The sequence below is a fragment of the Trichomonas vaginalis genome, chromosome V (assembly GCF_026262505.1).
Source record: "Trichomonas vaginalis G3 chromosome V, whole genome shotgun sequence".
Taxonomy (NCBI): Eukaryota; Parabasalia; order Trichomonadida; family Trichomonadidae; genus Trichomonas; species Trichomonas vaginalis.
This window is the reverse complement of record NC_067207.1, coordinates 20154788-20178161: the sequence shown is the minus strand read 5'-3', so window position 1 is coordinate 20178161 and position 23374 is coordinate 20154788. Positions and strand designations below refer to the sequence as shown.

Genomic DNA, 23374 nt, shown 5'->3' with positions numbered 1-23374 from the left:
TAAGAGAAGGTTTTGTAAAGTTCAGAAATGACTTATTGAAAGAGTTTGATTTAAACGTTTATGATTCCGTTAGCATTTGTTCAATTGCTAACAAACTTTTCGAGAACAGAGTATACTTCCCGAATGGAAATCTTTATGACCTCTCAAATAAACCAAGAGAATTTATTTCGAGATGTATTCAAGGTGGAAGATGTATGTTGTCAGATAACATTAAACAAAAGAACGAAAAGAAACTCATTGCTGATTTCGACGCTGTTTCATTATATCCATCAGCTATAGCAAGACTTTATACTTTAGAAGGTATTCCAAAGGTTATGAAGAAAGAAATGTTAAGCACAGAGTATCTCATGAGACATTTATTCGATGACGACCAAAAGGAACCCATTGGTGAAAAGTTTATGTCTGGCTTCTTTGTTCTCATTAAGATAAAAGAGATTGGCATACATAGACACTTTCCTTTAATAGTTTGTGACCCTGAACTAAATCCAGAACTTAACGTTCCCAGAAGTTCAAACACTTGCTGTTTAATGTATGTTGACCATATAACATTACAAGACCTCATAAAATATCAAGGTGTCAAATGTGAAGTGTTGCAAGGATACTATTACGATGGAAACAGAGATATTAGAATAAGAGATGAAGTAAAGAAGTTGTTTGAGTTAAGGTTAAAGTATAAGAAAGAAGGAAATCCTTTGCAAGAAAATATAAAGCTCATTCTGAACAGTATTTATGGCAAAACCATTCTATCACCTATTGAGTCAAAAATAACCATAGTAGATGACAAAGATGCTATAAGATATGCCATCAGAAACTACAACCATATAGTGAAGTTCGAAGGTTTGGATGGTTCAGATAAAACTATTTTCAAGCTAACGAAAAGCATTTGCAGACACTTTAACTTCTGTCCACTTGGTGTTAACATTCTGTCAATGTCAAAACGTATTATGACCGAAGTATTCTGTACTGCAGAGGATATGGGCTTGTATATAGCCTATCAGGATACCGACAGTATGCACTTATATAATGAAGACATTCCAAAGCTTGCAGCAGAGTTTAAGAAGAGATATGGTCGCGAACTTATAGGAAAGAACCTTGGTCAATTTCATTCTGACTTCGCAGAAATAACACCTGGAAAACAAAGTTTAGCATACAAGTCAATATTTTGTGGAAAGAAGACCTACATAGACTTACTCACTAACGATTTAAATGAAGTTGCATTCCATGCACGTTGCAAAGGTGTCAAACAAGACGTCCTTGCTTTAACAGCAAATGAAATGTTTCCTGAAGCTATACAATACTATTACAATGAAGATAAGAACATTCACATACCTGTTGGAACATATGACAAAAACTCTGAGTTCAGTTTAATGAAACTTTACAAAGCACTTTATGACGGCCAAGAGATTGGATTTGACTTATGTAAGTCTGCTACACCTGCATTTGAAGAGAAGTTTAACTTTTCTATTCAGACTAAGACTTCATTTATAAGAAAGCTTAAGTTCTGAGAACATGAATGATAAAAATAAGCCGCTAGCGGCAAGGGCGAAGCCCATGAGGTCATTTACAATACAGCAATTGTAGAATTTAAGAGTTGTGCTTCAATGTATAAACAATCTTTTCTATCTGGAGGCAAGAACACTGGTGCTTTATGGTCATGAGTGGAGAACATGTCTATCCAAAACTCACGATTGAAACCAGTTAGTTTGTAATATTTAGGATTTGGTAATGGTGAATTTCTTGTATGACCAATGAACTCATTTTCAACTCCTTTACTTAGGTTTGAATATAATATTGTTTGTTTTCTATCCCAAATACCTGGAAATCTAATTTCGGAAAATTCATTTTTCCTCGGAAGCATTGCATCATAATTGAAAACATTCTTGAAATCATCACTTGGTTCAGAGATTTGAAATCTTATACGTAATGGATTTTCTTTCTTTTTAGCGACTTCATTGAATGGTGAGAATACAACAAACTGACAGTCATGTGTTCCATCTTCATTTTCATTAAATTCATAATGAAAGTCTATAAGTTGTGGCTGACTACCTTCTTCTTTCAGTTGTGCAAGAAACTCACGTAAAAGCTGTAAAGTTTGTACTTCAATGTTAAACTTTTTCTCGAACATTTCATTAAATGAAATCATACATTGCAACAATGTTGTATCGTCTTTAAAGTATTTGTATATGTGAATGTTTTGGGCGCTTAAAGACTGTTCGTCATTTTCTATCTCGACTTGAAGTATAAAGTCAACCTTTCTGAAAGCACGTGTTATATACATATTTGTTATGCCAATGTACTTCTCTTCATTTATGTTCACAATCCAGTCTGTTGGAAACTTAAACGTTACTCTGTTCCCCTTTATTTTGACGTCAGGGTTTTCACTATTGAACGCAACAGATAAAGGTATTTGTCTATACATTTAATTCGGATAAAAATAAACCATTTACTCTTTCTTTGCTTCAGCTTCTTTAGCTTTTGCTTCAGCTTCTTCTCTAGCTTTCTTCGCCAGTAGTCTTGGGTTCTTTTGTCTTCCAGCAGCTAATGCAGCAAGTTGTTTTTCACTAAGTTTTCTCTTTGGTCTCTCTGGCTTTTGTTCTTGTTTTTGTTCCTTCAGTTCGGATAAAATTTGCTCGCGAATTTCTTTCTTCAATGCTTCAACATCTATGACCCCTTGGGTCTTGTCCGTAGGGCTTGTCTGAGTCATTTGACTGCAGATAAAAAACTAAATTAAACTTTAACCAATGTAAAATGAGCTTGTCAAAATCAGAGCGAGAGTCTATTATATTAAATGACGCCAGAGGAATACAACATCCTTTCTATTACGTAAGTCAGAGTAAAGATGGTAAAATATATGTAAGAAAAAGAAAGGTTCCATTAGCGAATACAGAGAGCGACAACATTAAGGTGCATGGCACCGAGGGCGAAGCCCATATAAAACCTTCTATTCAAACTGAAAAGTCAATAGAACCAGAAGAAAAGAAGCCAGATGTACTTTCAATAACGAACCAAGAGCTTATTGCAAAGTTCGTGAATTTCATTGAAAAGCAAACCTAGTCAAAGAACCCTGACCCACCAGTGAAAGAAGTTGAGACAAAAGAGAATGTACAGTTCATTGAAAATGTCAAGAAACAACTTTCACCACGAATGCCAAGAAGAAGAGTGAGAATAATGAAGTAAATAGATATTTTTATCTGAAGTAAATACATGCAGAACGAACAGTTAAACGAATTTACTCCAGCAGAGCATATTCATCAGATTCGCTCATATTTCGATATCATAGACAATGCAGTTCAAATTGGTGACACTAATAGAAAATATTCTGACGTAAAGATTCCATCACAACCTGGAACTGCTAAAGATAACACATGGGTAACATTCAATCTCTCACCTCCTGGTGAAAATATGTTGGACCTTTACAATACATTCATTACGTATAAAATGGAAGGTCAATTTATTGTAGATAAAGAAATTGGTTCAGGTTCCAATAAAACAAACCCACCAGGATTTTGGATTGGTTTCGATGACGCTTTCTATGCAGTTGCTGGATATCAAATCCTTGCAAACGGTCGTATCGTATATTCTCAAGACAACGCAAGAGAAGAAGCATATATAACTTCAAACTCACAAACTACCGAACAAATAAAGAAAGTAGATGTTTTCTCAAAGACTCGACATGAAGATGTATGGAGTCATTCGGGAACATGCAGAACAGGACAAATTGTTAGTGGTCCAATTACAGCAGGAAAATCATTTGATTTTAAGCTTCGTTTAAGAATTCCTGTTAGAAGATTCCTTCCATTAGAAGCTAGTCGATTTATTCCAGCTTTTGCAGGAAACATTCAGCTTAAAGTAAAGTTCAGTAGCGACGCCTTACAATGCACATCTATATCTGTAAATGATATCATTGCTTTCAATCCAACTCTTAAAGTTGCATTTGCTTCAGATTCAAATCCACCGACAAATAAATTTGTTCCATGGAATGAACCATTCACTATGATAACGAAGGCAGTAGAAGCTAGTGGAACAGTTACTATTACAACTGTAACCCAGCAACTATTTCGAACAAAGATGGATTTTAATGAATGTTTTATTCATCCAAAGTCATTCTCTTTAGACCCTAACATTTATACAGAACTTGTAGAACATTATACAAACGAGGCTTTATGTTTTCCTGTTAAAGTTATGGATTGGATTCCTATGGACGGTTCATTCTCAAAGAATACAGATAGTTCAAGTGCAACATTTACAGCAGCTTATACGCCTATTAATGTTAAAAGTATTTGGGCACTATTTAGAAAGAAAGACAACTATTATGTTAATTTTGAGAACCCTAAGTTTAAATATCTTCAGCTTTCCATGGGAGCTTATGGAAATATGCCTGCAGAACCTGAAAAATCATATGGTCCTGTATTTTATGAAATGGTTGCGAACGCTTGCAATACAAACAATGATATGATAGGATTTAATGAAGATGTTATGAGGTCATTGGTGGATGATGGTAGTGTGGAACATAAATGGGATAGCTATGACAACACACATTTCTTATGTGGTTTTCCAACAGAAGTGGACTTTTGCTTCATGCAGGGTCAAACATCTACTGCTCCAATAACATACAAATTGTCTGTTAAAGGACCTATTGAACTAGCAACTGAAAATGTACCAAAGCCACTTATTGGATTTATGAGGGATTGTTGCTTTGCCATTCAGGTGCGTGCTAATGGAATCCCAATAATAAGATTAGATGACTATAACTTAGCTGCGGACGACAGTGAGGAATAAAGGATGAACGTTTATTTTAAAGCTTATAAATGAGTTCTTCATCAAGCTCTCGTGAACCTTCACCATCTGTGAAACAAACTTTACCAAACGATTATGGAGCACCTATTGAATATTTCTTACGAGCTGCACAATGGCAAAGAGCAGTCTCACCAAGGTTAGGTGTTCCACCAGCTCCTGTCAAAAATAGCATTTGGTCAAGTCCTTATATAAGATATGGTCTCCCACTAGGTTTGCTAGCTACAGCAGGAGCAGTTATGATGTTGAAAAGAAATAAAGCAAATGTTGTAAATAATACTGAAGTAGCTGAAGTTAAACAAACTCCAACACCTTCGCCAAAACCAACGCCTTCACAAGCAAAACCTTCAATGACTCCTGAACCTATGGAAGTACAAACTCCTGTTCAAAAGTCAACTCCTAAACCGACTCCAACATTTAAACTAGAACCTACTCCTCAAATAAATCGTAAAACTCCTGCGTTTCCTTACTGAAAAAAAATAACGTTAGTTTTATTTTTATTTGAACATTTTATTTAGAGTAAAATGACGACTAAAGTCACTGAAGCAATGAAACAAAAGTTTTTGGTAGAATACATTAAATCAGGAACTATTCCAGAAGGTTTTTACGTTCATACTATGAAGGATGGTAGAGTTCAGTTTAGAAAGATAAAGCAACCATTAGATAAAGAAGGAATTTTGAGAAAGATTAAACTTCATGAGGACAACATTGCTGAACTTAAGAAGAAGCTAGAAGAGTTGGAGAAAGGAAGAGGGTTATAAAGCAATGAATTCAACAGGGTAGAAATGAGGTTAGAAATGAGGTTAGATCTAACCTTCTACCCTAAATTTATTTTTGCACTATGTTTTCATACGTGTGAGGGTAGTGATATCATTTATTTTTTATATTTTATTTTTATATTTTATTTTTATTTTGGATGTAATGACGAAAACTATTGAGATAACAAACTACAACGGTCATGAGTTCAAGAACTTGTTCTTCGTTCCTCGTGAAAATACATTCTATCAGATACGAGGGAGAAAGGGTAAAGTTAGTTTGAGCGTTTATGAAGGAATGAAGAATGGAAAGTTTATACAAGCATACGATACAAACGGTAAACGTGTTTCATTAGCTTTGTCAAAACTTACAGGTATAAACTATGACAGTGATTTTGACCTATATGAAGAAGAAAGTGAGTCAGAAGATTATGAGCTGTTATATGAAGCACAGCAATGGGAGGAGTTGCAATACTTTTGTAAGTGAGAACGTTTATTTTTTTACATTAGTGAGGTGAAGTGGTTGGCGGCTTTGTAAATATTTAAGGTTAAGTTAGTGTTGTCGTTTGTGTTGCAAAATATACGGTAACGGTTTTGTAAAGTATCAAATTCACATATCAAGGGTAAGGTGGAACGCAGTGCCTCCGTACCCTTGATATGTATACTAACTACTCACGCCACACATAGACAGAAGCATTCTATCACGCAACTACCCGATGCTAACTCACGCCACACATAGACAGAAGCATTCTATCACGCAACCACCCGATGCTAACTCACGCCACACATACACAGAAGCATTCTATCACGCAACCACCCGATGCTAACTCACGCCACACATAGACAGAAGCATTCTATCACGCAACCACCCGATGCTAACTCACGCCACACATACACAGAAGCATTCTATCACGAATCCACCCAATTTGACATTAATTTTTATTAATCTTATTTTCATTACTATATGCAATCAACCAATTTGACATTAATTTTTATTAATATATTTTTCATTACTATATGCAACCACCCAATTTGACATTAATATTCATAAATATATTTATCCAACTTATATGCACCCAACGAATTTTCAAATTCCTATCAACCACTTCTTTATTTTTATATTTTACAATTCTTTTATATACAAATTTAATACAAAGTTTTTATTCACTCATCATCTCTACTTCTTTATTATCTTCAATCTCATTCTAGCAGCTCTCGCATCTTTTACTTCCTTCATTAATTCAGGCAAGTATTTTTCCAACCAAATTTCTGGTTTATTTTGTAATGCAGATTCATAATTTTTTGATTGTTTTTCCAGAGAATTGATTAAATCTTTGGCATCTTGGAACGTTTCAAGATTATAAAGCAGTTTTACGACTAAAACTGCTTTATTTTTATCGTCAATATCAATAATTTCTGCGTATTTTGATATTTCGATCGGCGAACTCTTTTCTTTGTGATCCACGAGTTCATCCTGATCACCTACATTTTTATCGATTGGGAATTCTATGATTTCACCTACGTTTTCTCCTATTTTCATAACATGTATGCCTGCAGAGGGAACATGACTCTTATTCATAAAGAAATCCTTGCAATATTTACAAGGATTCTTATCAGTATTAATATCATTATAGGAGAATCCGCAATGTATGCATTTTTCGTTTAACAAGTCATTCTTCTCGCGTTTTTGCTTATTAATGGGATCAATTGATTCATTAATCCTAATGATAGTATCATTCAGAATGAATTTGATGAAAGTAGAAAAGTTTCTTGCTTTTTTTGCAAGTTCGTTAATGTGTCTATGCTTACCCTCTGCACTATTATTAGTGCTTATAGGTGGAATGCGGTGGTATGCTGCTAAATGCTCTTGATCTTTATATATCTGCTTCCATTTTTCCAGCTGCTCATCTGATATATTCTTTGTAGCATACATTTTCTGAACCGATGGATCAAAACATTTGTAATTGTCCTCAAAATCTTGGGCCGATTTTGATAATAATACTATCAGAGCAAAAACATGTAGTAAAGTATTATTGCCCATGGTTCCGAGATAGTGCCTAATACAGATATAATTTTGGAAATGATTCGTATTCAAAAATTTTAAAACTCCAGTACCTAAATCGCTCATCCATTTGATTCTTGAAAAGTGCTCCATAATGTTTAATGATTTAAATTCAATATTCATGGCTGTAAGCCACCGTTGATAAGCAGCGGATGATTCGCTGCGCCCTATGTATATCCCTAGAGGGTAACCTCGCATATAGTAATTACCACGAGGAAAAATAAATATATATTTCGGCCATGAAAAAGTAGCATCTAAGTGAATTAAATTACACTCCAACGCCAAATTTCCTGATTCGCTTGGAATATATATAAGAAATTCTATAGGATTTCCATTGACGAATAAACTATCACTTCTTATCGTTGTGCTATAATTTACATAAAATTTCCCGGGATATGAAGTTAAGATATCACCAATCTCATTATCATGCTTTATTTTTTCCTGTATTTCATCTTGCAGAGGATGTCCTGGGAGATCAACTTTCGTTATTTGAATGTACCATTTTAACCTCCCTGAAAACTCTTTGGGTAATTTTATGTTTTTCATGTTTTTTGGTACAGTAATCATCCACAACGTATCTGATACTTTTGAATATTCAAAGGATACGATTTTGTCATACAATGTGAAATTTTTAAAGGGGAATAATCTTCGTTTTGAAGTAGAAAATAATTTAAGTTTACAGATCGATCAGAACTTATATTGGAAAGGCCCAAATGAATAAATGCTGGCATTTGTTCCAAAAACTTCAATGTTTGTTCATAAGTTAACACATTGATATGAATACCAGGGCTTATTAGAATTAATTGCATTGATTTGAGTTTTTCAATATCAGTATTTTTAGAGCATTCAAAACAAATATGGCAACCATCTATTGTAATTGGAGACCGATCAACTGGAATTTTTTCTATGGATTCATGAAATTGTTTGATCGCTGTAAATTTAATACCCATGATTTGTTCAAAATCTGCTTGAATTTTTTTGTCAGCTTTCAAACAAGCTTTTGCTAAAATTTCCAGAAGGTCATTGTTTTTTATTTGATTCAAAACATTAAAGTTCTTGTACATAAAATCATTATTTTGAATTAGGGCCTCATGGAAGATTAAATGAATCTTTAAACGAATAACTTTGCTTTCATTCAAATTCATTACTGATATAATATTATTTGTTGAAACAATCGAAGAGAGTAATGGATTTCTAAATGTAGAAAATAACTCTGAGATATTGTATGCAAAAGATAAAACATACTTGATTTGGTTTGTAAATTGATAAGTCTGCAAATTGAATTTATCATTCATTTTGAAAATTGTTTCGTTTGGGCTTGACATTATCAATGCTTTCATGATTGGTGTAACATTATCTATATTACACGAATTTAAAATATTAATTGATTCAAATTTAACTGCTAGTTCATAGAAAGAATATTTACTATTATCCAATATAGATCTGATACGTATTTGATAATATTCTTCACCATTTTGATTTGTTTGATCTGAAATTAAAACATTAATAAAATCTTCGATTGTTAAATCACACGATTTTCCTGAAAAAGCAAAAATATTCGAATATCTTTTATCGCCATTAATTATTGCTTGTATTAATGGTTTAGAAATTCCTGCTTTTGAGTATAATTCCTGGTCAAATGAAAAATTTTGTAAGAAACCTATAACCTGTGCATAAAATTTGGGGCGGGCAATTATAAATGCTTCTAAAAATTTAAGAATATATTGTTCCCCTAGACGATGGATTTTGATTTTAATTTGACTGAGATCTGTTTGCAAATATTTTTCACTTATAATCATATTTACCATTTCTGTAAAAGCTTCAGCGGATTTCTGAAATTTAGGTGTTGTTTCATATGTTTGAAGATACTTTACTTCATCGCTATTCGAGATAAAACGCTCTTTGAGTCCCTCCAAATAACAAATGATAGATTTATTTTCAAATCCAAATAATTTATGTCCAAAATTATATACATTCTTAATATTTCTGTTTAATTCTTTGATTTTTGAAACGATTTGTCCCCAAGGATATGATAGTGAATCTCCGACATATGCATTTGATAATGAATCCAAAACAGTGAATTTAGGTTTACCATCTTGATAAGTTATTTTATTTGTATACCATTCTTTTTAATAGGGTTTATTGGAAGAATAATATAAAATTTTTGAAATATACCCATCTGGATAAATTGTTGAATCAGAATTTACACTATTACATCTAATAGAACCCAACTGAATTAAAATCAAATCATCCGAAACATTTAATGGTAGATGAAGATGGTTTAGCATTAAAAAAATTGTCACTTTTTTAAAATTTCGGATTTTTAAGAGTATGTTGAAAATTAAACATACTCTTAATATATGGTATCCAAAGGTGTGTTTAGCACAAACCTGAATACTGCGAATAGAAATAAACAAGTTACATATATATAAAGTTTATTTAAATATAATCACCATTGGATTCAATCACGCGTTCGCAGCGATCGATCCAGGCTTGAAAGACACGCTTTAAATCATCATGAGAAAATTGCTCAAATTGCTCTCTTACAAAATTTTCAAGATCATCTGGACTCGCGAATTCGCGTCCTTCAGCTCTCTTTTTTAGCGTGCCGAATAAATAAAAGTCAGAGGGTCAATGTCAGGTGAATAAATTGGGTTTGGAACAACTTTGACATTGTTTTCCACCAAGTAATTCATTACCTTATGACTTTTGTGAACTCTTGAATTATCAAAATGAATTGCAAACTTTTGTTTTTGTTGTTTGGATTTCTCAAACTCATCAGAATTGATAATTTGAGTAAGAACATTGTCAATTAGATACTGAGCATTCATCGTATTAGGTTTTTGAAGAATATCAATTGCGATGATGCCATTCACGCCCCAAAAAACCGACAACATCATCATTGGTGTGTCAATTTTTTTCTTCGGGAATGTTTGCGGATTTTCATCCTTCGGGATCCAAATGATTTTGGCTTCTGTTGCATATTGAAACCAAGACTCGTCCCCTGTTACTAAAAAGCGAAACTTCTTGGATTGATACGCACCCAATATAGAGAGGAGCTCTTTCGAAGATTGGACTCTAGATTTTTTTTGAACTGAATTAAGGTTGTGCGGAACCCAACGTGTATACGCTAGTTTGTAGTTCAAATAATTGTGCAGATAATAACTGACTGTTGTACGTGGTATCTTTGTCATCTCCTCTATCCTTCTGAGTGATGCTCTTGGGTCTTCATCTAGCGCTTGAAGAATTGCTTTGATTTTTCTTTGATCCGGCGATTTTTTGTCAATTTTTATGATGGGCGCCTTTTTGTTCATGAAGTGATACATCCTAACATGATACATTACAGTGGAATAGCTAGGAGAATCCATACCGAAGCATTTTACCAATGTCTCGTAGATTTTTTTACAGTCTTTGCATTTTTTTGCAAGAGCGAGGATGTTTTCTTTATGATTCATTAAAAAAATGAAAAAAATTCCGCCAAAATTTCCCGCGAAACCGCCTCTTGTCTCAAAATTCATTTTATATCCCGGCATGGCGCCAAAATACAACATACTCATCATATACATATATTCATATTTTTTATTATATATTTATAATCAGCATATATCTCCTTTAATAGTCTCATATAGAGCGCTGTGCTAAACGCACCTTTGGACACCCTATATATGTTAATAATTATCATTTGATAAAATTATTTAAATAGTAATCAAAATATTGTTATAAATATTAATGGAGTTGAAAAATTATGATCATAAAAGTAAGATGTTAGCATCTAGCCTCAGTAGATACTAAGTCATATCAGAATAGACACATATTCATCCTCAATTGACTCTTACTCATCTTCAATTGATTCTCACAAATAATCAATTGATCCTCACTACTGATCAATTGATTCTCACAAATAATCAATTGATTCGCATTAATTATCAATAGATTCTCACTAAGAATCAATTGATTCTCAGTCACCCTAAATTGATTCTCACTACTTATTAATTGATTCTTACTCATCCTTAATTGATTCTCGCTAAGAATCAAGTGATTCTCACTCTTCCTCAATTTCTTCTTAGTATTATTCAATTGATTCTCACTGATGTTCAGTTGAATCTCACTAATAATCAAATGATTCTCACTCATCCTCAATTGATTGTCACTTATTCACAATTTATTCTTAAACAACCCCAATTAACTCCCAGTATTCTTCAATTGATTCTCACTAATTATAATTTGATTCTCAGTCATCCTCAATTTATTCTAACTCAATAAGAATATGAATATGAAAATGGATTGGAATAGGTGATAATTAAAATATAGGGTGTCCAAAGGTGCGTTTAGCACAGCGCTCTATATGAGACTATTAAAGGAGATATATGCTGATTATAAATATATAATAAAAAATATGAATATATGTATATGATGAGTATGTTGTATTTTGGCGCCATGCCGGGATATAAAATGAATTTTGAGACAAGAGGCGGTTTCGCGGGAAATTCTGGCGGGATTTTTTTCATTTTTTTAATGAATCATAAAGAAAACATCCTCGCTCTTGCAAAAAAATGCAAAGACTGTAAAAAAATCTACGAGACATTGGTAAAATGCTTCGGTATGGATTCTCCTAGCTATTCCACTGTAATGTATCATGTTAGGATGTATCACTTCATGAACAAAAAGGCGCCCATCATAAAAATTGACAAAAAATCGCCGGATCAAAGAAAAATCAAAGCAATTCTTCAAGCGCTAGATGAAGACCCAAGAGCATCACTCAGAAGGATAGAGGAGATGACAAAGATACCACGTACAACAGTCAGTTATTATCTGCACAATTATTTGAACTACAAACTAGCGTATACACGTTGGGTTCCGCACAACCTTAATTCAGTTCAAAAAAAATCTAGAGTCCAATCTTCGAAAGAGCTCCTCTCTATATTGGGTGCGTATCAATCCAAGAAGTTTCGCTTTTTAGTAACAGGGGACGAGTCTTGGTTTCAATATGCAACAGAAGCCAAAATCATTTGGATCCCGAAGGATGAAAATCCGCAAACATTCCCGAAGAAAAAAATTGACACACCAATGATGATGTTGTCGGTTTTTTGGGGCGTGAATGGCATCATCGCAATTGATATTCTTCAAAAACCTAATACGATGAATGCTCAGTATCTAATTGACAATGTTCTTACTCAAATTATCAATTCTGATGAGTTTGAGAAATCCAAACAACAAAAACAAAAGTTTGCAATTCATTTTGATAATTCAAGAGTTCACAAAAGTCATAAGGTAATGAATTACTTGGTGGAAAACAATGTCAAAGTTGTTCCAAACCCAATTTATTCACCTGATATTGCACCCTCTGACTTTTATTTATTCGGCACGCTAAAAAAGAGAGCTGAAGGACGCGAATTCGCGAGTCCAGATGATCTTGAAAATTTTGTAAGAGAGCAATTTGAGCAATTTTCTCATGATGATTTAAAGCGTGTCTTTCAAGCCTGGATCGATCGCTGCGAACGCGTGATTGAATCCAATGGTGATTATATTTAAATAAACTTTATATATATGTAACTTGTTTATTTCTATTCGCAGTATTCAGGTTTGTGCTAAACACACCTTTGGACACCCTATATATTGATATGAATTTGTGAGAGTGTCTTTAATAAAGAAAAATTTGTCAAAGAACAATAATGTCAAATTGAGTGGGAGCATATAGTAATGAAATATTTATTGATAAATATTAATGTCATAATAATTGAGAGCATGTAGTAATGAAAAATTAATTGATAAGTAATAATATTAAATAGGGTGATTGCATTGATCAATACATATATATGAATGAATTTCGATGTCAAACCGTCAGTCATATTGTTAGTCAAAACGTCAGTTATATTCTCATTCATACACTCACTCAAACCGTCAGTCATATTGTCAGTCAAACTCTCAGTCATATTGTCACTCAAACTGTCAGCCAATTGTCAGCTAAACTCTAAGTCATATTCTAACTAAAGCCGTCACTCATATTGTCAGTCAAAACGTCAGTCATGTTGTCACTCAAACTATCAGTCTTATTCTCACTAAAACCATCAGTCATACACTCTCTTAAACTATGAGTCATATTGTCACCCAAACTCTCAGTCATATTCTAAATAAAACCGTAAGTCATAGAGGCTGTCAAACCGTCAGTCATATTGTCGGTCAAACCGTCAGTCATATTGTCAGTCAAACTGTCAGTCTTACTCTCAATAAAAAGCTAATTCATAGTGTCTGTCAAACCACAGTCATATTGTCACTCAAACTGTCAGTAATATTCTAATTAAAGCCGTCAGTCATATTGTCAGTCAAACTGTAAGTCATACACTCACTCAAATCAACAGTCATATTGTCACTCAAACTGTCAGTCTTATTCTCACCCAAACCGACAGTCATATATTCATTCAAATTAGCAGTCATATTGTCACCCAAACTGTCAGTCTTATTCTCACTAAAACCATCAGTCATACACTCTCTTAAACTATGAGTCATATTGTCACCCAAACTTTCAGTTATATTCTAAATAAAACCGTAAGTCATAGAGGCTGTCAAACCGTCAGTCATATTCTAACTAAAAGCTAATTCATAGTGTGTGTCAAACCGTCAGTCATATTGTCACTCAAATTGTCAGTCTTATTCTAACTAAAAAGCTAATTCATAGTGTCTGTCAAACCGAAGTCATATTGTCACCCAAACTGTCAGTCTTATTCTCACTAAAACCATCAGTCATACACTCTCTTAAACTATGAGTCATATTGTCACCCAAACTCTCAATCATACACTCACTCAAATCAACAGTCATATTGTCAGTCAAACCGTCAGTTATATTGTCACTCAAACTGTCAGTCTTATTCTAACTAAAACCGTAAGTCAAAGTGTCTGTCAAACCGTCAGTCATATTCTCAGTCATACTGTAGTTCATACTATCACCCAAACTGTTGTTCATACTGTCACTCAAACTCTAAGTCATATTGTCAGTCAAACTGTGAGTCATATTCTCTCTCAAACCTTGAGTTATACTGACAACCAAACCCTCATTCAAAATGTCACTCAAATTGTCAGTTATATTCCTAGACACATTCAAACTTTCAGGCATATTGTCAGCCAGATACTCAGTTATAGAGTCACTTTTTTGTCATTAATGAATTCAGTTATAGATTCAAACATACATTCGGTCCAATATTGGATCATGCAGTTAATTCTACATTTTTTTAACTTGTAAGTCATTATTTATGAAAATATTTAAAATAGTGTAATTGCACAATGATGTGCAGTATTATCTTTAATATTAATATTGTAATATGATATTAGATTTTATCATATGAGATATTAATATTGATTTATGGATCACTGCACAATGATGTGCAGTATTATCTTTAATATTAATATTGTAATATGCAATGTTATATTCTAATTTGAATGTTCCTTTTTAACCTCATGATTTCTTCTCACTGATCTGTCTTTTTATGCAGCATTTTGTATTTAATCTCTCTTATCCTTTAGATTCTCTATGCTTTCCATCTTTCTAAACCAGATTCCATTGTTAATTCTTAAATTAACACAAATCTTAAATTTCATATTAGTCATTGATCTGAAGTTATTGAAACATCTGACGTCTTTAGATTATCTTATCTAATATTAAAATGATTGATCTATTTACATTTTTAAAATAGTCCTAAAAAGTCTCAATATTTATAAAAGCATAATAAAATTAAATTTTTTAATAGCATTTTGTAAATTATTCGTTTACTTTATGGCATAGTCTTGAAAAAGTATCAAAAAACATTATCTTAATGGTCTCTAAAGAGGTTAAGTAGCATACACACAGATATGCTAATGTGGTAAAAAGAGATTTATTGCAAAAAGTCCAAAATAGTATATTTATTATCAAGATTCGCGTGGAAACGTACGAGTTTGGGACGAATAACTAACATTCTTAAACATTTAGTAATACTCTGATAAGTACAAGTCCTTAGATGCGACATATGGCTTCTTTTGTTCTAACTTACCAAATTCAAGAACTCAAGTTGGCAGTAACTCTGTACTAAACATACTCTAATAGCTTGTCATTATTCCGTGTATGACAAATCATACTTTAATGTTTTACTCGTTGAATAAAGAATGCTTGATTTTGAAATCGAATGTTTTTGCTTAAATAGTTCCAGATTCTTGAACTAGGGACGGAATTAGAGGACACGTCTTTGCTGGTTAGTCGCGTGCTTGATGACAATATGCTACAATTATAATAAACGTACAAAAGGGACGAAAATTGAGAACTTGTAACTTTCAACCTTAAAAATGAATAAAATGAATAATAAAATTGAACTCTATGATTCAATATAATGAACGAAATGAGTGAAATATATAGAATTTCATGATGAAAAATAATGAATTGTATATTTCCATTCAATGTGTTTTGCATTTATATCAAAACCATTTAGAAGACAGAAACTTGCAGCAGAATAGTTTGCACACTTCATGCAATTAGCTAATGTTATAATTTCAACATCATAGTTGTTATGAATCCAGTCAGCAATTTCATTCCTATTACACTCGACAGCGGCTGTATAGCAGCCAATGAATTTCATTCCTTTTCTTTGAAGAATTCTTATAATTTCAAGGCATCCGCTTTCAACAGCATTTGTGGTAGTTTTATCAGTGATTACTGCACCCGATAACATCAAGAATTTGAAAACATCGACGGAACCATATCTTGCAGCAACATCAATCAACTTCATTCGATCGTAGAATCCTTCAATACTGTTGGAAGAATCTTGGAGATATACCTGTAACTTATCCAAGTCATTCCAACAAACTGAATGCAAGATATCATCTTCTTTGAAAATTCCTAAGCTTTACTGAGGAGTAATTGTTTGATATTCTTTTGATATAAGTCCTTTTTCCTTTAAAAGGACTCCTAAATAAGAAGTGAATTTGAATTTGTCACTTTTCCAATTCAAACTTGCATAAAGTTCTGCCAGTGCGGCACGTGATTTCTCTCTCTTAACGGAGACTGTGTTAAACGTATCGATGACAAATATCTTTGAAATATTGTAATTATTTACAATATAATTGATGTTATCCGCAGATTCCATAATTAATTGTTTATCATCTGAAATGTTCCAGATAAGTTCGGAAATCTGGTAGTATGGGCTGAACATATCAACAATTTCTGCATCAAGAATGTTTTCTACCTTTAGATTGTTAGGTAAAAGGATTCTTTTCATAAAATCTTCTAAAATCTGTCAATTTTTTTATTTGCAATCATTTTATTTAACCTTATCTACAACAAAAATAAAAACTTCATAGCATAAGGATATTATTTGTACAAATATATTTTGTCTGTTGCCTGACCCACTTTAAATTTCAAAATTTGACATTGAGCCAATAAGAGAATAGATATAGCTATATAGTGCAAGTCATAAATTAAATGGTAAAAGAGGTGGATTACAAGACATGATAATCAAATATCCTCAAACTATGCAATAAGAGTTTATAAGCAATAGTATCACTAAAAACTCAACAACTGTGGACAAACAATGCATATATGAACTTGATAATCCTTTGAGTTGACAAAAACATTCTTCCAAATTAGTTATGGGTATATTTACTTTTAATAAAGATAGTCCTTGTTTATGTGAAGCTTAATAAAGGAAGTTTAATAGCAAGATGGCAGAATATGAAAATAAAATAAAAAATAAATCGTTTTAGTACATTGCCATGAAGAAATTATAACGTACTCAAGGCCAATGATTATTAACTTCTTATTAATACTTGCGTTTTATGATACATTATAATGATTCAAACTTCTATTTTCAAATTCGTAAACAAATTACCCAATAATGGTATATGCATCATGAGAAACTAAATTATCTGCCGATAAGCAGCTCATAAAATCGATTTTGAATTTTGAATTAGGAAGATTTGCGATAAAAATTAATAATTCATTAAGAACATCCTGTATTTTGTCAATGTAAATACATTTTGCATGTTAGATGATCTCATATATGTTGATTAAAAGCTTTGGAGCGATGTTTTTGGAAAGTAATATGTAAACATTTCAATTATTTTCTATGAGTATTCACAAAAAATAAAAAATAACGGTGACAGGTAAGTGAAGAAAGGATGTCGGGTGATTATAGTTATATGCTTGGATTGAGCAAGAGGAAGTTCAACGAAGCTGTTTTTAATACTGCATCGACAGCCCCTGCAATTTTTTTCACTTTCTTGGTTGAAAATAAATTTAATTTTAATTATGTTGACAAGAAAAAAAATAATCTATTTCACATAATTGCAGCAGCCGGAAATAAAACACTTTTGCCTAAAATTGCCGAGAAAATATCCATTGATTTACAAAATAAAAATGGGCAAACGCCTTTACATATATCAGTAATTAATAATCATGTAGAATTTGTTAAAGAACTACTTAAGTATAATCCAAAATTGCTAAAAGACAGGACAAATAACAATCCGTTTCAATACGCAAAATTACGACAAAACGAAGAGCTTATAGAGATACTTTCTCAATATCAGGCTTCACACAACAATGTTGTTATTGATGATTCTATGCCAAATCAAGATTCAAACGAAAATTCTGATGATTCTTCATCTTCAAATTCAGATTCTGACTCAGATAACTCATCATCAAAAAATACAAATGGATCAGCTGGTGATTCATCCGAAAATAATCATAATCAGAACGATTCCAGCGAATCTGACAATTTAAAACATCCAAAACCCAGAAAGAACTCAAAACGAAAGAAAAGAAACGCCTCTATCGATGAAGGCAATCAAATGTCGATGATGTCGTCTTACGCTTTCGATATTTCAGAAGAAGTCCTTTATCATCCTCCCGTAACTCACAAAGAGAACATTTACAAGATAGATAGCACTACATTAGATTCCTCCCATCTACCTACTGAAATGCCAAGCTTTAATTCCTTATTATTAGATTCAGCTCCAAATACATCGGCTCCTAACATGTTAGACAACCAACAAGGAAGTATTCTCATCACAAATGTTCGGAATTCTCAAATTGCTGACTCACAACCCAATTTTGGCCCATTTATGAAAACAAATTCTTCAAACTCTTCATCAGATTCGGATTCAACAACAAAAGGAAAGGTGAGAAAACATAGACACCTCAAAAATGATAAAAATGAATCAATTTTGGCCGAACAAGAAACTGAATCTGATTATTACGTAACTGCAGAAGATAATGGAGATTCCAAGGATATAATTGAAGATTCTACAAGAACAGAGGACACAAAAGAGGAAGAAAAACAAATTCCTGAAACTCCAAAATCGTCATCAGATTCAGAACCAGAAAAAACCGACCAAGAACAACCAGAACTAACTCATTCTTCACCATCTAAACTAATGGAGATAAATCCAACTTCTCCTGTCAAAATTTCAGAAAATAATTATTCAAATAACGAGAAAAATGATAAAGAAACCTCTGATTCAAGTTCACATTCATCATCAGAAGAAAAACAGAAATCTGATGAAGAAAAACAACACAGTTCTGAGTCTTATCCATATTATGATGATGAAAACAAAGATAAAGAGAAAGAAAATGAGAAACAACACAGTTCTGAATCATATCCTTACTCAAATGAAGAAGAAGACAAAGAAAAACATGATTCCGAATCATATCAATATTCAAATGATGAAAATAAGTCATCAAAAGAAAAACAAGATGAAAATGAAAACAAATCAAAGAAAGAAACATCTTCATCTGATTCTTCTTCTGATGAAGAAGAAAAACAATTAGATTTAAAGGAAACTGATGAAAATAAAGAAGAAGAACATAAAGAAACAGATGAAAAACAATTAGATGAAAACAAAGAAGATAGTAAAGAAAAGGAAATTAAAAATGAAGTGGAAATTCCAGAAAATGACAAAAAGAAGAGTTCATCATCTTCAAGTTCAGATGATGAAAATAAAGAAGAAAAGGCTGAAAAAGAAACAACAGAAATTAATCAAGAAACTCCCAAAAAAGAAAGTTCTTCTTCATCTTCTGATGACAAAAATAAAAAAGAAAACGACCAAAAACAAGAAAAAGTAGAGAATCAAGAAAATGAAATTAAAATTGAAGTTAAAACTCCAGAAATTGATCAAACAACTCCTAAAAAGAAGAGTTCATCATCTAGTTCTAGTTCATCTTCCTCAGATGAAGAAAACAAGAAAGACAAATCACCTGAAAACATTAACACTCCAAAGAAAGAAGAAAATCAAATTAAAGTTGAAGTTGAAACTCCGGAAAATAATCAAGAAACTCCCAAAAATAAGAGTTCTTCAAATTCATCTGATGATGAAAATAACAAAGAAAACATGAAAACTCCAGAAAATAATATTGAAATCAAAGTTGAAACACAACAAAATGATCAAATTACTCCTAAAAAACAGAATTCTTCATCAAGTTCATCTTCTTCAGATGATGAAGAAAACAAAAAAGAAAATGAAATCAAAGTTGAAGTTGAAATTCCTAAAAAGAAGAGTTCTTCAAGTTCTTCTTCAGATAATGAAGAAAACAAGAAAGATAACAATCAAAAACAAGAAAAAGAAGAGAAACAAGAAAATCAAATTAAAATTGAAGTTAAAACACCAGAAATTGATCAAACAACTCCTAAAAAGAAGAGTTCATCAAGTTCATCTTCCTCAGATGAAGAAAACAAGAAAGAGAAATCACCTGAAAACATTAACAATCCAGAGAAAGAAGAAAATCAAATCAAAATTGAAATAGAAACTCCAGAAAATAACAAAGAAATTCCTAAGAAAAATACTTTATCTGATGAAGAAAATAACAAAGAAAACATGAAAACTCCAGAAAATAGCAAAGAAACTCCTAAAAAGAAGAGTTCTTCATCAAGTTCCGGTTCTTCTTCTTCAGATGATGAGAACAAGAAAGGAAACAAGAAAAACAAGAAAGAAAAGTTCCACACTCCATCAAGAGAAACCACTCCAAAAGGATCTCCTGTATTTGCTAGATCAAGAGGAATTGATGATGACAATCCATTCTATGACATTGCCAGACGTCCTCTTCCATCTGACAGTTTTATTTCTCAATCAGAAATGGATTCGGACATAGAAGTTGTTGAAGTTTCAACTCCAGAAAAATCATCACAACCAGAAAAAATTCCTAAATCTTGTCCTCCGAATAATCTCAATGATAATGATTCAATTTTAATTGGAAACCAAAATTACCAAGAGAACAACTTATCTCCTAATGTTGATGTTGTCGAAGTTTCCACACCAATTCCTAAGAAAACAAAAAGAAAACCAAAAACTTCGACAAAGAAAAATAAAAAGAAATTCAAAAAATCAGTCAAAATTTCACCAAAAGATCAGAAAAACAACGAAAAAACAGAAGAAAAGAAAGACCAATCCATGAAGAAGAAAATCAGATCCAAATCATTAAATCCAAATACAAAATTGTTCAAATACAAGAAGAAATCAAATTCTCCATCTCCAAAACGCCAAAAATTCTTGGCAGGGGAAATATTTATTTGTATTACGAACAATGATGTCAATACCGTCAAAGATTATATGTCAAGGAAGATGAATCACAATGAATACAATGAATATTTACAAACACCATTGATATTTGCTACATTGCAGAACAATATTAAATTAGTTTCTATTCTTTGTTCAAAAGAAACAATTAATATTGGTGACAACAAAGGAAATTCAGCAGTTTTTTATGCTGTCAAAAATGAAAATTCACAAATTGTTCATAAACTTGTAAACAAAGGTGCAAATGTTTCATTGGAAAACTTTTCAAGTGAAACAGCTTTTGATGTTGCACGAAGAGTTAATAACGAAGAAAATCGATTTAAACTACTCTATGAGTTGAGTTTAGGATTGTTTAATACTCAATGGCAATTTTTGTTGTTTATTCAAAATAATCCAACAGTTTTTGAAAAATATCAAAAAGAATATTTGTTGAAAACAATCTTGAAAGACAAATTTGAAATTCTTGTTTTGTTGATCGAAAAGAAAGTTGACATTAATGTTGAATTAGAAAAGATGAATGCATTACACATTTGTCTTATTGTTGGTTCATTGAAATGTGCCGAAATCTTGTTGAAATCAGGTGTCAATCTTAAAACAATTGATGGAATCAATGAAATCGAACGAGAATTGAATTCTACGAAATTCAATGAAAAAATCTTGAATTTAATTGTCAAAAAATATGAACAAAAATGTATTGAACTCATCTCTAAACCAGAAGAATTCAAATCATTTGTTCCTAATATCATTGTTGAATTCCCATGTGGATATTACATTTTGGCACATTGTATCAACAAACTTTCATTAGAATGTGTTCAAAAAATGATTGAAATCGGAGTTGATTTTAATTTAGTTTCTGAGAATGGATATTCATTGTTACATTATTGTACAATGAAAGAAAACTTAACAGCAGACGAAATCAAGAAAATGCTTGATATCATTGTATATTTGAAATCCGTTGGATTGCGATATGACGAGAAAGATGATTTTGGACGAATTCCCTTGCATTATGCTATTAAAAATAGATATACATCATTAGCCGCCGAAGTTTGTGAAAAGAAATTGTTGTTTACTAAAGATAACGATGGATTTCGATGTATTGATTATTGTAATGATGAAGAAACGAAACGATTTCTTGAATTTGTTTTGCAAAAGTTTAGTAATGACATCACGATTCCAGAAGAGAATTTTGAAATATTGTTTAATTTCGTCAAAGAAAACAAGAATTATACGAATGATTTAGTTCATGCAGTCATTGGTCGTAAATATGATAAGATATTAGAATACATGCTTCAGAATGAATTGAATCCTGATGCAGTTGATGAAGAAGGAATTCCATTGATTTGTTTTAGTTCTATTCATAAGTCTTTTGAATGTTTGAAATTGTTAGTAATTTATGGATGTTTTGTTGACAAAAAAGACAAAGAAGGTAATACAGCACTTCATTATGCATCGAAGAACAATGACCTTGAGATAGTTAAATTTTTAGTTGAATGTGGTTCATTGTCACATAAAAACAAAAAAGGAAAAATTCCAATTGAAATGACGAAAGACGAACAAATCAAAATTTTATTAGAAAAACATTATCATCTTTGTGTTTACATGAAACATATATTTGATAAGAAATATGAGAAACATATTCATTATTTCATTGAAGATTTCTCATTTGTCTTTTTGTCGAAAGTATGCCGTGATTCACGTACAGACATTTTGAGATATTTCCAACATAAATACAATGCAAATCTTTTACAAACTAATCCATTTGGTACTAATTTACTTCATGTCAGTTGTATGTGTAAATCCGATATATCAGTTGTGAAATATCTTGTTGGACATGGAGTTCCTGTTAACTCTGTAACTAACCTCAGATTCTCCGCACTCCATTTCTGTTGTTTATCTCGCAATGTTTCTGCAGCAAAATATTTGATTTCTTCAAATATTGACAAAAACATAACTAACAACAAAGGTCAAACCGCTCTTGATATTTCAAAAGAATTGATGTTCGATGATCTTTATGATATCCTTGTTGAAATACAATCTAAAGATCGAAAACACCATCGCGATAGTAAGGTCAAATTACCTCAATAAAATATTCTATTATTATTTGTTTGTTTTATTAATAAAAAAATTTATATTCTTAAACTCATTTCTAAACTTATTTAGAAAGAGTCGTCAAACTATTTAAAACAAGTGTTAAAAATTGAATAGTTGTAAATAAAGAATTTAATTTTAAGAG

General features: G+C 32.0%; 11 protein-coding genes and 1 pseudogene across 12 annotated transcripts, besides 3 other annotated features; 6 read left to right on the top strand and 6 right to left on the bottom strand.

The window, feature by feature from the left end:
* Positions 1-6219: part of a mobile genetic element that runs on past the window's edge.
* On the top strand, positions 195-1505 carry TVAGG3_0370120 (organellar and viral DNA polymerase type B; the record flags this gene model as incomplete). Its single annotated transcript, XM_001302923.1, has 1 exon — positions 195-1505. One exon carries the CDS (start codon positions 195-197, stop codon positions 1503-1505), a length of 1311 nt encoding a protein of 436 aa, XP_001302924.1.
* Positions 1562-2419, bottom strand: TVAGG3_0370110 (uncharacterized protein; the record flags this gene model as incomplete). Its single annotated transcript, XM_001302924.1, has 1 exon — positions 1562-2419. One exon carries the CDS (start codon positions 2417-2419, stop codon positions 1562-1564), a length of 858 nt encoding a protein of 285 aa, XP_001302925.1.
* Positions 2444-2704, bottom strand: TVAGG3_0370100 (uncharacterized protein; the record flags this gene model as incomplete). The annotated part of the gene is made up of 1 exon (XM_001302925.1): positions 2444-2704. The coding sequence occupies one exon, from the start codon at positions 2702-2704 to the stop codon at positions 2444-2446; it is 261 nt and encodes an 86-aa protein (XP_001302926.1).
* Positions 2719-3054, top strand: TVAGG3_0370090 (uncharacterized protein; the record flags this gene model as incomplete). Its single annotated transcript, XM_051231747.1, has 1 exon — positions 2719-3054. A coding segment is annotated over one exon (336 nt), but the record flags the coding sequence as incomplete, so codon positions are not given.
* On the top strand, positions 3205-4779 carry TVAGG3_0370080 (uncharacterized protein; the record flags this gene model as incomplete). The annotated part of the gene is made up of 1 exon (XM_051231746.1): positions 3205-4779. The coding sequence occupies one exon, from the start codon at positions 3205-3207 to the stop codon at positions 4777-4779; it is 1575 nt and encodes a 524-aa protein (XP_051101476.1).
* Positions 4809-5267, top strand: TVAGG3_0370070 (uncharacterized protein; the record flags this gene model as incomplete). The annotated part of the gene is made up of 1 exon (XM_001302926.1): positions 4809-5267. One exon carries the CDS (start codon positions 4809-4811, stop codon positions 5265-5267), a length of 459 nt encoding a protein of 152 aa, XP_001302927.1.
* Positions 6220-6726: 507 nt separating the features above from the next.
* On the bottom strand, positions 6727-7482 carry TVAGG3_0370050 (uncharacterized protein; the record flags this gene model as incomplete). The annotated part of the gene is made up of 1 exon (XM_001305650.2): positions 6727-7482. One exon carries the CDS (start codon positions 7480-7482, stop codon positions 6727-6729), a length of 756 nt encoding a protein of 251 aa, XP_001305651.2.
* Positions 7483-9970: 2488 nt separating this feature from the next.
* Positions 9971-11273: a mobile genetic element.
* TVAGG3_0370040 lies at positions 10051-11177 on the bottom strand (annotated as a pseudogene). The gene has a single exon. A coding segment is annotated over exon 1 (1127 nt).
* Positions 11274-11919: 646 nt separating the features above from the next.
* Positions 11920-13223: a mobile genetic element.
* On the top strand, positions 12016-13143 carry TVAGG3_0370020 (Mariner transposase; the record flags this gene model as incomplete). Its single annotated transcript, XM_051231745.1, has 1 exon — positions 12016-13143. The coding sequence occupies one exon, from the start codon at positions 12016-12018 to the stop codon at positions 13141-13143; it is 1128 nt and encodes a 375-aa protein (XP_051101475.1).
* A 2775-nt stretch (positions 13224-15998) lies between the features above and the next one.
* On the bottom strand, positions 15999-16364 carry TVAGG3_0370000 (protein ubiquitination; the record flags this gene model as incomplete). Its single annotated transcript, XM_001302930.1, has 1 exon — positions 15999-16364. One exon carries the CDS (start codon positions 16362-16364, stop codon positions 15999-16001), a length of 366 nt encoding a protein of 121 aa, XP_001302931.1.
* A 117-nt stretch (positions 16365-16481) lies between these two features.
* TVAGG3_0369990 (uncharacterized protein) lies at positions 16482-16853 on the bottom strand (the record flags this gene model as incomplete). Its single annotated transcript, XM_001302931.1, has 1 exon — positions 16482-16853. The coding sequence occupies one exon, from the start codon at positions 16851-16853 to the stop codon at positions 16482-16484; it is 372 nt and encodes a 123-aa protein (XP_001302932.1).
* An 877-nt stretch (positions 16854-17730) lies between these two features.
* On the top strand, positions 17731-23278 carry TVAGG3_0369980 (spectrin binding; the record flags this gene model as incomplete). Its single annotated transcript, XM_001302932.1, has 1 exon — positions 17773-23226. The coding sequence occupies one exon, from the start codon at positions 17773-17775 to the stop codon at positions 23224-23226; it is 5454 nt and encodes a 1817-aa protein (XP_001302933.1).
* Between the last annotated feature and the right edge of the window lie 96 nt (positions 23279-23374).